Below are 13,902 nucleotides of genomic sequence, written 5' to 3' on the forward strand. Positions count from 1 at the left end.
TCCTCCCCTTCTCCCTTCTCTCTCCCCATCTCCCCTTACCCCCACCCCACCCCACCCCCATGCTCTCAACTTTTGCCTGGCAATCTTGTCTACTTCCAATATCCAAGAGGATAAATATATGTTTTTCTTTGGGTTCACCTTCTTATTTAGCTTTTCTAGGATCACTAATTATAGGCTCAATGTTCTTTATTTATGACTAGAATCCACTTATGAGTGAGTACATACCATATTCCTCTTTTTGGGTCTGGGTTATCTCACTCAGTAAAGTGTTTTCTATTTCCATCCATTTGCATGCAAAATTCAAGATGCCATTGTTTTTTACCGCTGAGTAAAACTCTAAAGCGTATATGTGCCACACCTTCTTTATCCATTCTTCTATTGAGGGGCACCTAGGTTGTTTCCTGGTTTTGGCTATTACAAATAGTGCTGCTATGAACATAGTTGAACAAATGCTTTTGTAGTATGATTGGGCATCTCTTGGGTATATTCCCAAAAGTGGAATTGCTGGGTCTTGAGGTAGGTTGACTCCCAGTTTCCTGAGAAACCACCACAGTGATTTTCAAAGTGGTTGCACAAGTTTGCATTCCCACCAACAATGGATGAACCTGAGGACCAACATGTGCTTTGGTCTGCTTAGAGGGACCACTATTAGTCATTTGTCCCCAGTTTCTTTTGGACGTGACACACTAACACTAATAACACAGTTGAAGCACAAAAGGAGTAAGAGAAATACACACAGAACCCCATCAGTGTGTCTCCAATGCCCTCCTTCAGTCCTGTGGGGTCAGGCCTTCATGGTCAGAAAAATCCATTGGAACAAAACCAGTTCCCTGGGTTATTTTTTTCTTTGTTTGTTGAAGGGTCCAAGGATAAGAATATAAAAAATGTAAATTCCAGAAAAAATAATGTAAAAATTGTAAAAATTCCTTTGTTCAGACCAAATGCTTGGTGCCCCTACTATTAAAAAGATGGGTTCAAAAACCAGCCTCGGCCACAGCCTTACAAAAAAAAAACCCATCTCTGGCTGTGGTCTCAGCTAGCTGAAAAGCTTTTTGTGCTCCATGGAGATTTATTTTTATTTTATTTTATTTTATTTTATTTGGATTCTGGTTGCTGGAATAAAGTTTGCTTCTGGTTTATTAAACTTTGGTGGTCTGTCTCCATCTTTGAATGACCCCCCTGGACCCAACATTTTATTTAAACAAAAATTTTTTTAAACATTTTTTGTTTTAAAACTTTTTGTTTTTAAAAAAATTATTTTAAACAAAATGTTGTTTTGATTTTGTTTAAAACAAAATCTAGAGGCTCAGAGTGACAAGGTTTCTGGTGGGAGCTGCTTTTCTCACTGAGGAGACTGAACTCCAGGCTATCTAATGAACACAATTGCAAGCAGGAGTTCCCCTTATTTTCTTCCTGTGTTCAGTAGAAAGGCTCAAGAGGGTTCTGGAGAAACCCAACTAGTTGTGAACTCAGTGAGTGGATTGATACCTGAGAAAGAGAAGTGTCATGCGACCTGGTTAGTGTTATCTAAGGATGTTGAGGTACAAGGGAATGGAACAGGAAAGGGTAGGGGAAGTGAACCAAAGAGTAGGAAGCCAGAGGTGAGATTACCTTTAAGGAAAGAGTCAGGAAACCTCTGTTGTTATACCATCAGCTTAGCAGCTGCATCTGAATCTATTGCTATTTTAACTACCATCTGCAGCCCCACAGTCAATGCCCCTCTGCTCAAGCTACAGCCTAGTGGGTCTATCAGGTTCCATTGGCACCAGTTTGGCCACTGCCACGAAATGAAGTTTTTAAACTAAGTCTCTATCATTCTATTTACCAATAAAGACCCAGGAGTCAGACACTGGGGTGAAAACCTGCTAGCTCAGAGAGGCCTAGAAGCAACCAATTGACCTTCATCTTTGGTTGGCAACCCAGCAAGAGAGTGTCTCTCCAGCTGTTCTAAACCAAAAAGACTGACAAAACTCCAAGTCTCCCTACTACTTCCTGTGTCTCTCTGTCTGTCTTCCTGGCTCCTTCATACTCTTTATGGCTAATTCCTGTCATCTAGTTGCTGCCTCTGTCTCCTGACCCAAGGTTGATTTTATTAACACAATCTCCAGGTTCACAGTGCAACCAAATATCCCACAACAAACCAACAAACCTCTTTATATGTTCTGGATGAAAGTAGGTGTGCAGATAGCAAGTGCCATGATCTGTCTTATGCTGTGGTTACTGTACACTTTGACCTGCGATACAAGCTCATCACTGGAAGACCTGGTGTAGGGACTGGTACATGCAAAACACAAAATAAATATTCACTGGATTCTATAGTATGGTTGAGTATTTCATGTCCTGAAATAAACTCAGGTTGATATTGTACCCAAAGCTATATTAGCTTTTCTGTTAAGTTTTGCTCAACAAAGCAAAAAGGAAAATGCTCTTTTCCTCCAAATATCATCTCAGGGGAAGTACAAGGGGAAGGCCTCATTGAAGAGGACCTTTAAGTCTTTGTGGTAGAGAGCCTTGGGGTTTCCACTGCCCAGAATGGAATGGCAAAAGGCACACATAACCAAAGAAGCAGAAGTGCTTGGTGACAGCAACTGAAACTGGGTCTCTCGAGGGCAATTTTCTACAAGTGTCAAGGCCTAAACATTCACCGTGGAGCAAAATACAGAGAATTGGCAGCTGTGCACCAAGCCATTTGTTGCCTACTGAGTACTTGCCACGCATCAGGTCCTGAGCTGGGCTCCAGGAACCTGACTCCTGGAGTCATTAACACAGTTTTCAGAATGTGAACCAACAAAAAAAATCCAACTGAGCCGTGTGATGGTGGCGCACGCCTTTAATCCCAGCACTCGGGAGGCAGAGGCAGGGGGATCTCTGTGAGTTCACGACCAGCCTGGTCTACAGAGCTAGTGCCAGGACAGGCTCCAAAGCCACAGAGAAACCCTGTCTCGAAAAACCAAAAAAAAAAAAAAAAAAAAAAAAAAAAAAAAAAATCCAACTGCAAACTGTCGCCGTACAAAATAACACAGAAGACAAAGGTGGGGGATCTGAGAAGACTGGAGTTAAGTTGGCTTTTACAGATAAACAAGATGCCACCAGTCAGAGAGTGCAGCACTGTGAAGTGTATAAGTGTGCTTCAACAAGAGTGCTTTGCACTGAGCTAAAGTGTGGACTCTAGTGTACGGAGGGTTGTGTTAAGAGAAGAGGGGAATTCAGACCACAGTAGCCTTGAGGACCAGGTTATAAGCTTTGAGCACTGGGTTGTGAGCTGAAAATAAAAGGGACATTTGAAAGGCTTAAAATAGGACAGCAACATGGTTAAATCTATATTTTAGGACTGCTAGTTGGACAATATTATTTCTAGTGGTTTAGGTCCTAGAGAAGTTGGTGTCATGAGAAACAGATTTATGTGAGTCCTGCACCCGAGAGAAAGTGTGGTATTGGGCTTTCAACTTGGAGTTCAACTTGTTTCACATAATGATTTCAGTTGTACCTGTTTTCCTGACAAATGCCATGATTTCATTTTTTATTTATAGAATCATAAAATTCTACTGTGACTATATATCATGTTTCCTTTATCTATTTATTGTGCTGGTTCTATTTCAGGTAATTATAAATAGTACAGAAATAAACGTGGATGTGTAGGTAAGGTACTCTGTGCTGTGTTAACTTAGTCTCCTTCAAATATACACATAAGGGCGGCATAGGAGGTTGAAATGGTCATTCTATTTTTAGTTTTCTGAGGACCCTCCGTACTTATTTCCACAGTGGCGGCACAGGCTTGATTTCCCACCAGGGATCTCCTCCCTGGCCCATCCTCTTCTACATTTGTTTTCTTAATCATTGTCATTCTGGCTGGACTGAAATGGAATTTCGAAACAGTTTTGTATCTCTTTGATGATTTTGAACACTTTCCAAATAGTTATTGTACATTTGTATTTCTTCATTTGAGAATAGTCTATTTAGTTCACTGACACATTTATTGATTTAGGTGCTTTGTTTTTACGCATTCCACTTTTGCAGTTCCTTATATATCTTAGAAATTAATGACTTTTCTTACGTGAATTGAGAAATTTTCCCCAGTTGGTAGTTTATCTCTTCATTCTAGTGTTGTTTCCTTTGCTGTGAATTAAGTGTTTTAATTTCACGTAATCTCTCATTTGTTACTTCTTAGAACTATTTCTTATGTATTAAAGTCCTTTTCCAAAAATGAATATGCCTGTATCCTCAGGTGTTTTACTTAGAGTTTCTTCTAACAGTTGCAGAGTTTCTCATCTCATCTTGATGTCTTTGATTCATTTTGGATTGATAGTGTAGAGGGTGAGAAATAGAGATCTAGTTGTGTCCTTTTACATGTAAATCATTTCCCCCGAATCACTTTTAAAGGAGCTATTTTGTCTTCAATTTATATTTTGGACAGTTTTTCCAAAATGAGATGACTGTAACTATATGGCTTTATTTCCAAGTCATCTATTCTAGTCCACTGATCCAGATATCTGGTTTTGTGGCAGTGCAATGCCATTTCTGTCACAATAACTGTGTAATACAATTTGAGATTGGATATTGTGACATATTCTGCATTATTCTTTCTGCTAAGAGCTGCAGTAATTATCAGGAGTTTCGTGCTTCCATATGAGCTTTAGGATTGTCTTGTTCTGTGAAGAATTCCATTTAGACAACATATGTACATTGCTTTCAGTAGTATAGCCATATACACAATATTCTGCCTATCCAAAAGAACAAGAAGTAGTTCCATCTTCTAGTATCTTCATCAATTTCTTTCTTTGGTTTCTTAAATTTTCCTCATTGGTCTTTTACTTTTATGGTTAGGCTTAAAAGCAATTAAGAATGGGATTTCCCCTAACATCCTTCCCAGTGAGTTTACTACTGATATATAGAAAGGGTACTATTTTGTGTTTTAATTTTTATATCCTGCTCCTCTACTGAAAGTGTTTGTCAGAGCTTATAGTTTCCTGGTGGAATCATTAGTATAAGGTGGTGCTGTCTGCAGATGGCAGGAATCCACCTGCTTTACAGTCTGTTTCGTCTTTCTCAATTCTCTTGTCTTAATGTCTAAGATTTCATGTTTAATAACAACGGAAGGAATGTGCATCCCTTTTTCATTATAGATATTAGAGGAAATTCTCCCAATTTTCCCCAATTAGTACAACACTAATGCTTGTTGTAGTTTACCTTTATTATCTTGAAATTATCATTTCTTCTGTTCCTAGTCTCTTTGGGATTTTATCATAATGGGATGATGGACTTTTTCCAAGACCATTTTTTTCTTTGATTACTTTGATTATGTGGTTTCTATCTCTTAGTCTATTTATGTTCTAAATTATACTTATTTACTCATGTTGAAACATTCATGCATCCTTGGTGTGAAACCAACTTGGTCTTGTATATGATTTTCTTAATATGTTCTTCATTTCGGTGTGCAAGACTTTTATTGAAGATACTTGGATCAATATTCATCAGAGAAATTGACTCATAATTATTATTACGATTCTGTTTAAGTTCTCTATAACTTCTTGTTTGGATTTTGGTAGGTAATTTGTCTCCAAATTTATCCATTTTTCTATATTTCTCAGTTTAGGAAGGTATATACATTTTCAATGTACCATTTAATGATTTTTGCATTTTACCTAATTTTTTAGTTTGGGTCTTTTCTCTTTTTTGAAAAGTTTGGTAGGGATTTGACAGTCTTTTTTTTTTCAAACTTTTTATTGGTTCTCTATAATATTCCTTTCATCTCTGTTTCCTTATCTTCTGCCTTGATATTAATTATTTATTGTCATAGACTACTTTAGAGTTTGGACTTTCCTTGTTTTCTAAGACCTTGATGTATATCCTTAAGTTATATATTTTAGAGTTTTCTGTTTTTTTTTAAAGTACTCAAAACTATATTTTCTGCATAAAACTGCCTTAGTTATAGCCCAAAAATTCTGATCTAATGTAGTTTCATTTTCATTTGGTTATAGGGTTTTTTGAATTCTTCAAAAGGCCTGCTGGTCATTCAAGAATGTTCTGTTCATTTTCTTTGTATTTGTGTCATTTTTTATTTGCCCTTGCTACTTACCTATAGGTTTTTCTTTTTTGCACTGTAATCTGGTAAGACACAAGATATTATGTTGGTAATTTTATTTCTGCTAAGACTTGATTTATGGTCTAGAATGTAGTCTGAGTTAGAGAAGGCTAACAAACTCCTGAGAAGAATGTTTATACTATCTGTTGATGAAATGTTCTGTATACACCTGTGAAGTCCATTTACTTTAAGTATGGTTTAACTCAGAATTTTTTTAATCTTTAGTTTGAATGACTTACCTTGAAATGAAACTGGGGCATTGAAATTACCCAATATTATTGTATTGGGATCCACATGACCTTTTATGTCTATTGGACTTCATTTTATGAAATTGGGGACACCAATATTTAATTCATATATTTTTACATTGCCATATTTTAATAAGTGTTCCATTTTTTACTATGAAGTAGTTTTCTTTATCCTTTGTAAATTCGAATTTAAATACTTCATTTGGTAGAAGAGTGGCTGTGTCAGATTCATTTGTTTCCATTAACTTGATTGTTTTCCATCTTTTGGTTATTTGTCTGTGGTTATCTTAACTAGTAAGTGTGTAAGTGTGTGTTTTTCCTAGTAAGGTGTGTTTCTTAGGGATAACAGAAAGTTGGATCTAGTTGGTTTTTTTAAAATTCAGTCAACCGGTCTTTTCTCTTCATTGGTGAACTGAAGCCACTTGCATTTAATGTTATTACTAAACTATATTTAGTCAGTCTGATAATTGTGTTAGCTGTTTATTTGATGGAGGAAGGTCATTGGTTAATAAAGAAACTGCTTGGCCTGATAGGTTAAAACATAGGTGGGTGGAGTAAACAGAATGCTGGGAGGAAGAAGAAGTGATGTAATCGCCATGCCTCTCTGCTCTGGGTCAGACGCGATGAAGCAAGCCGCCAGGTCAGACATGCTGAATCTTTCCTGGTAAGACTGGTGCTACACAGATTATTAAAAATGGGTAGTCAAAATATGAGAATTAGCCAGTTAGAGGCTAGAGCTAGTGGGCCAAGCAGTGTTTAAATGAATACAATTTGTGTGTTGTTATTTCGGGGCATAAGCTAGCCAGGTGGCCAGGAACTGGGTTGCGGAACACAGCCCGTAACTCCTTCAACATTTATTGTTTGATTTTCTCCCTAATAATTATTTTAGGGGTTTCTGATTTATTGTGCTAGATATGATGAACTCTTTCTCAGGTCTTCTTTGTTTAGGTATTTTCCCTTGAAAAGCGTTTCCTGTGCTCTTGTATTTGAGGCTGTCTTCCCTTCTCTGCCTTTTATGGTATTCCTCTATGTATCTTCTACAAAGATGAGGTTGGTGTTATAAACTGCTTTGGTGTATGTTATATGTATATATGTTTCTGCTCTTGATTAAGGTATTGTGATTGTGTAGTTCATTTAAAAATGTAATGTATAATTAGGAAAATAGGTTGTTAATGGATAATCATCAATAATAATCATGTTAGTTAGATTTTCTAGATATATATATATTTCAGTTAAATAGGTATTCTTCGTATCTTTCAAAGACTACAGAATATGACATTTAATGTTTTAATAAGTTAGGGCTTTTCATGACAATGAGACACATCTGCTCCTGACAGCACCAATCTACTTCAAGAAGAAGATGGGCATCGAAGAGGCTCCTTATGGAGTTTGATAGCCATTTGGGCAAGAAACTGCTCTTGCCTGGACTGATGCATGAACTAGACACAAAGAACCCGCAGAAAGAAGACTGCTAAACTTGCCTAAAGGTGAGATGATCTTTTGGGGTTCCTGACTTATGAAAGAGTCTGCGAGACATTCTGCAGGACACAGCAGATAGTGACTGAACTGCCTTTGAAATTTTTTGATTCATGGAAATGTCTCTGGCTACTATGTCTCTGGCTTCGGCCTGTAGGCCAAAGATGAATGCCCCAACCGTACAGAGGAACTTTGGGTGATTGTCCAGGTAGTGAGATGTCTCTGTCATTTCTAGAGTTTGGAAGTTGTTTATTTCTTGTTTGCTTAGGTAATATTGTATCCTTCTGGAGTCTTTGATGGAGTTGAAGAATAGATAGTGATAGTTATAGTTGTTTTCCTTTGTTATGATAAAAGATAAAATAGATATAAATATTGTAACTGTAATTCTTGCTTGATAACTTTTGTTATATGTAATTTTACTATGTTAAAGTGAAAGCCTTTCTTTTTTATTTAAACAGAAAAAGGGGAAATGATGGAGGAAATGATGATCTGTCTATGTGTTACTCTCATTGGTTAATAAAGAAACTGCCTTGGCCCATTTGATAGGGCAGAGCATAGGTGGGTGGACTAGACAGAATAGAATGCTAGGAAGAAGGGAAGTGAGGTCAGACACCATGAATCCTGCCACCAGATCAGACATGCTGAATCTTTCCCAGTAAGACACCACCTTGTAGTTCTACACAGATTATTAGAAATGGGTTAAGCAAGATGTGAGAGTTAGCCAAGAAGAGGATAAATATAATGGGCCAGGCAGTGTTTAAAGGAATACAATTTTGTGTTGTTATTTCCGGTGTAAAGCTAGCCGTGCGGGACAAAAAGCAGGCCCGCAGCTCCTTCTACACTATGGAGCATCACGTCGAGCAGATGTAATGTGCTGGATTCTCAGTAAGTACACTGCCAGTGTTTTCTCCATCCAAATCCCCCTGTTCTCTTCTATCGGTGGTTAGATCTGAACTATACCTGAAGTTGCAATTCCCTATGGCCTAGGTGGGACTCCCCTTGGAATTCCCTTCTTATTCTTATGTTAACAAAGTGAAGACATTGGATCCTTGCTGTTTTGCCCATGACTTGTTGGGTAATTTCTATAATTTACTAAATTGAACATTTTTACTTTACTACTGAGACATCTTCACTAGTAAGATCAGTATTTTATAATTCATCTCATGTTAAAAAAAATAATTTCCCCTTGATTTGTAACCTCCTATAGCTTCACTACATTTTCAAACTTGTCACAATAATTTTCTATATCATTTAATCTTCATGCTCCCATTTCTTCACATTCACTTTTTCTTTGAATTCTCACTTCAAAGCACCTTATATCCACCTACTCATCAATACTGCACTCAGGAAGGTGTGACTGGCCAATGGTGAAATGAGAGGCAACAAAGAACGTTCTTGGCTTCTAGCGATGCAGTTGTAGAAGGTAGAGAATGGGGAGGTTTGGTCCAAAAATGTGCTGAATCCTGGGTTTCCTATCCTTACCATTTCTCTAGTATTTGCTTCTCACAGACTTTATAATCATATATCCAGTTTGCTACCTGGATTTTCTACTTACATATGTAACAAGCATCTTAGACTTAAAGATCTTCAAATGAAATTAAACTTCCTATCTGTCTGTTCCCATAGTGTTCCTTATCTTATGAAAAACATCACCCTCCATTGCATCTAAAATATCTAGAACATTTGTCTTTCTTTCCTATTAACCACATGCCTAAAGCTTGGGCTTAGAAAAACGGGAGAGAGAAGTATGACTCACAGAATAACATTCCCCATGGGCTGACACCATGGCCTCAGCCATTTCTTTCTGCCATGATATTCCAGAGGAAATTCCAATTTATAGGCTATCATTGTTTTGATGGTAAGAAAGCCAAAGGGAAGAAAGCAAAATTTTATTTAGAATAGTTTTACTTTTGAAAGAATGGTTACATATAAGTCTCTGCTTTCTATTACACTTGGGGGACAGCTTTATACCCCCTTCCTTTGGCATTCTTGATATCTCAGGCACCAACCCTAGTTGCAGATAGCTTTAACAGCCATATGTCTTCACCTCCAGAAATTCTTGGGGGGTTTCCAGAATCTCTTTTTCCCACTTCCTATTTCTCAAGCCACCTTAACTCTCACATGTTTTTTTAAGCAGGGAAGATAGACATAAAGCAGAAGTCTTAAACACTTGGCCAACCATTCCACTGAGGGCAAAGTCACATCCTTAGATCTGAGTTCCCCTTATAGACCTTAGTTTAGATGTAGGATTAATGATGCGTGGTAAATTCTGTCATTTCATTGTGTGTGTTCTACTGTGCCATATGTGGAAACTATAGAGGAAGGAGGAAGTGTAAGGGCTCAAAGCAGTGGTTCCTAGTCACAAAGCATCATCTACTTCTATAATCATCCTGGCAGGCATGAAATAATGTAAAGAGACATGTTTAGTCCTCCCTTTGGTATAAGACAGCTGACACTGTTGATACCAAGAATCTCATGATGGAATAAAGGAACAAGCTAAGACCCTCAAGTAAGCCAAAAGAAGGACTTGTTTTCTGGAAAGAGACTTAAAATCTGTCATATCACTTTCCAGGAGAGACTGAAGCTCAGACAATGGTAATGGGGTTCAGGAGGGAGGGAATAATTTGACCAGCACTGCTGAGATATGGACTCTCGACTTTGTTTAACACTAAACCTCATGATACCTGAAGATGGCCTTGGTGGAGGAGTCAATAAACCTCTTTGTTCCTCTTCCCGATGTACTATCATAAGTCAACATCAACAGGCCTTCATATGCTGGAGATGGCAAAGCGTAGCCCCCTTCCATGTGCAGTTCCTGAAATACAGGAAGCAATTCCCTTCAGGCAACCCAGTGGCAGTTAAACAAGCTTGTTACTTGAGTACTAGTGAGAAAACATCTACATGCCCCGAGGACTGTTTCTATGGCATCTGCATATGCATTTGGCAATGTTACCAATGATTCTGGTTATAGCAATTCTACCAGTGTACTTGTTCTTCATGTTCCACACCAGTGGCTTCTGAAAATATGGCTGTGCTCTACAATAGTTATGAGTCTTCCTGATCTGATAGAGTGGGCAGGCATTAAGGCTGTAAAGCAGGTTATGGGGCGGCGGGGGGGGGGGGGGGGATCTGCCAGATGAAAGAATTGGGGAAAATGCAGAAATTGTTGTTTGGCCTGATTATAAAACTTGGCAAAAGAATTATACTGAAACAGAAAAGAACTTAGCTATGATGAATTAAGTTTCTGAGATCCTAGGGCTTTAGGGCTGACTGCTTATGGCCTTATAAATCAAAAATTGGAATTGTGAGGAACACAATGGGAAAGATATGACAACGGAGTAAAACCCACTGAACTATGCTTCTTTAAACTGCAAGTAGGTGAAAGCCTCAGAAGTTGTTTTATGATTAACTCAGCTAAGAATTGGGAACTGGCAAAATGTCATGATGAATACTGATGTTCTGATTTCAAAGAATCTTTACACTTGTGTGAACTGCTTTGCCCGTGTAATGATTAACCTGTGGCAAGAAAAAAATAATCATTTTCCTTGTGTAAAATTTACAATAAAAGGGGGACGGGGGTTAAATCCGAGGTACGGTCTCCAGCGCCGAGCGCCCGTCGCCATGCCTCGGAAAATTGAGGAAATCAAGGACTTCCTGCTCACGGCCCGGCGGAAGGATGCCAAATCTGTCAAGATCAAGAAGAACAAGGATAATGTAAAGTTCAAGGTTCGCTGCAGCAGGTACCTTTACACCCTGGTCATCACAGACAAGGAGAAAGCCGAGAAGCTGAAACAGTCCCTGCCCCCTGGCTTGGCAGTAAAGGAGCTGAAATGAAGCAGACCTCTGTGTTTGACTATTAAAAACTAAAAAATCGTAAAAAAAAAAAAATTACAATAAAAGACTGAGGTTTGAAGCTCAGGGGAGAAGAGCCTTCCCTGACGCTGATAGCCTGCCAGCTTGCATCAGAACCCCATGTTTCTGTACTAATTTCACCCTCCATACATCCCAGATTGGAGACCCACTTCTCTGCTGAGCTGGTCACCGGCATTCATAGGGTGCCATCTTGTGTTGTTTAGTGGGACTACAGCAGAGCAGTCACGGCAGAATTCTTGGAAAGTGGTCTGAGGGACTGAAGCAAAGAGTTGATCTCTCAATCTTTCTTTCCTGCTTTTCACTATTGGTTGTGTCTTTAATTTGTTAGGGAGTGTCTTATTCATCTATTTCTGTGTTAAAGCATCATTGCCAAGGCAACTTATAAGAGAACATGTTTAATTTGGGGCTTAAAGTTTCATAGGGTACATGACCATCATGGCAGGAAGCATGGCAGCAAGCAGGCAGGCATGGTGCTGTAGCAGTAACTGAGAGCTCACATTTTGATTCACAAGTAGGAAGAACACACACACATAAACACACAGAGAGGCACACACACACACATAAACACACAGAGAGGCACACAGAGAGAGAGAGAGAGAAAGAGATAGAGAAAGAAAGAGAGGAGAGAGAGAGAGAGAGAGAGAGAGAGAGAGAGAGAGAGAGAGAGAGAGAGAGAATGGCAAAAGTCTTTTGAAACCTCAAAGCTTGCTCCAAGTAACAGCACCTCATCAAATAAGGCCACACCTCTTAATTCTTCTCAAGCAGTTCCAACAACTGTAGATGAAGTATTCAAATATATGAGCCTATGGAAACTATTCTCATTTGAACTATCACAGTGGGATTCAGAGCCATGGTTTTGGATCCAAACTTGGGTACCACTTATATATCAAGTATAGGAATTGTACATGGGGAACTGTTTGCAGATGAAACCTTAAACAAATCGTCCTTTAATCGATCCTATTCCTCTGTTCCAGCCTGTGTGTGAGTGGAGGGAGTTGCTAGCAATTCTAAAGAGCTATACCGATCACCCTACACTTAGGAAAAGCCTCTTGAGGATATTACAGTCTTGTTCTCCCAGAAACAAGAGGCGTTGAACTCCAATACTTAAGACAGTCTAATCAAGAGACTAGCACTTCTAGCCATATGAGCACTGTCTAGAATATCTGCACTCTTGCCAGGATGGATCACTACGTGCGATGTGTAAACAAACCTATGGGGTCATGGAGAACAAAAAGACCAGTCCAAGTTTTTACCAGACTTTTCTCCCCTTTTGTGTTCAAAGAAAAAAACATGAAAACCTTCACCCTGACTTTGCCTCTTTTCCCTGGTCTTTAGTACCTCTGTCAAGAGAATTCTGATGAGACAGCTAGAGTATAATACAGGAGGTAGACAGTCCTTACTACAGAGGAAAGTGTCATTTACTTTATCACTCTCAATAGGGGTAAGTGAATAGTGACTAAAGATACTGTTATGCCAATTTATATTTTAAGAAGCCTTTATTTCAAAGCTCCCTGAGGGTGTTTTCCTGTGTGGGTTATCTCCAAGACCATTTTGACTCTTATGGGATGAGAATATGGTGTCTTTCATTATAAGAAGTCATTTTGCTAGATAGTCTTTAAAAGATTTTTTTGTAGCAGGTTGGGTGTTCAGCCACTACAGCAGCAGGGAAGGTTTGAATGTAGAGTTAACAAATTCACTCTTTAGCCCAGAACAGGAATAATAGCTTATCGAGCAGACTGCAAGAGGACAGCAGAAGACTGAGAAGTAACCACAGTATCACCTATAGCACAGGACAGCGGGCTGTGAGGCAGGTGGGGGGGGGGCATTCCTCCATTTGAGCAAAGTACTTTTATAGTAAGCTTGACTTTCCCTGTGTGTAGTTTCCTGGCATACAGTTCATCTCATGCACTGAAATGCAGTTCAGATTACCCCGTCTAGTGTAAGCCGCAGTGCACACAATCCTCAATAATACATTACTGGCCATGTGAATAGGGATTATACAAATTAGAGTCAAGCAAATAAGGGCAGTTCTGGTTGATTAAAATTTGGTTCTGGTTAAAGGGTGGGTCACAGAGCAACAGGCTGAAGCCCTATGATGCTAAGTTGCAGCAATCTGTGGCTGGCAGTTATGATTTCAGGACCATGCTTTTGAAGATTCCCTAATAGGGATTAGATTGTCATCATCATTATTATCATTATTAATTACTATTATTAAGGTCATTT

At 38.8% G+C, this 13,902-nt stretch overlaps 1 protein-coding gene across 1 annotated transcript; it reads left to right on the plus strand.

Annotated features, from left to right (window-relative positions):
• The first annotated feature begins 11,355 nt into the window (after positions 1-11,355).
• On the plus strand, positions 11,356-11,688 carry LOC126510635 (60S ribosomal protein L38). The gene has a single exon (XM_050157286.1). It carries the CDS (start codon positions 11,428-11,430, stop codon positions 11,638-11,640), a length of 213 nt encoding a protein of 70 aa, XP_050013243.1. The 5' UTR covers positions 11,356-11,427; the 3' UTR covers positions 11,641-11,688.
• Positions 11,689-13,902: the final 2,214 nt, after the last annotated feature.

This window comes from Alexandromys fortis, unplaced genomic scaffold, assembly GCF_014885135.2.
Source record: "Alexandromys fortis isolate MF-2015 unplaced genomic scaffold, M_Fortis_MF-2015_v1.1 scaffold_85, whole genome shotgun sequence".
NCBI lineage: Eukaryota > Metazoa > Chordata > Mammalia > Rodentia > Cricetidae > Alexandromys > Alexandromys fortis.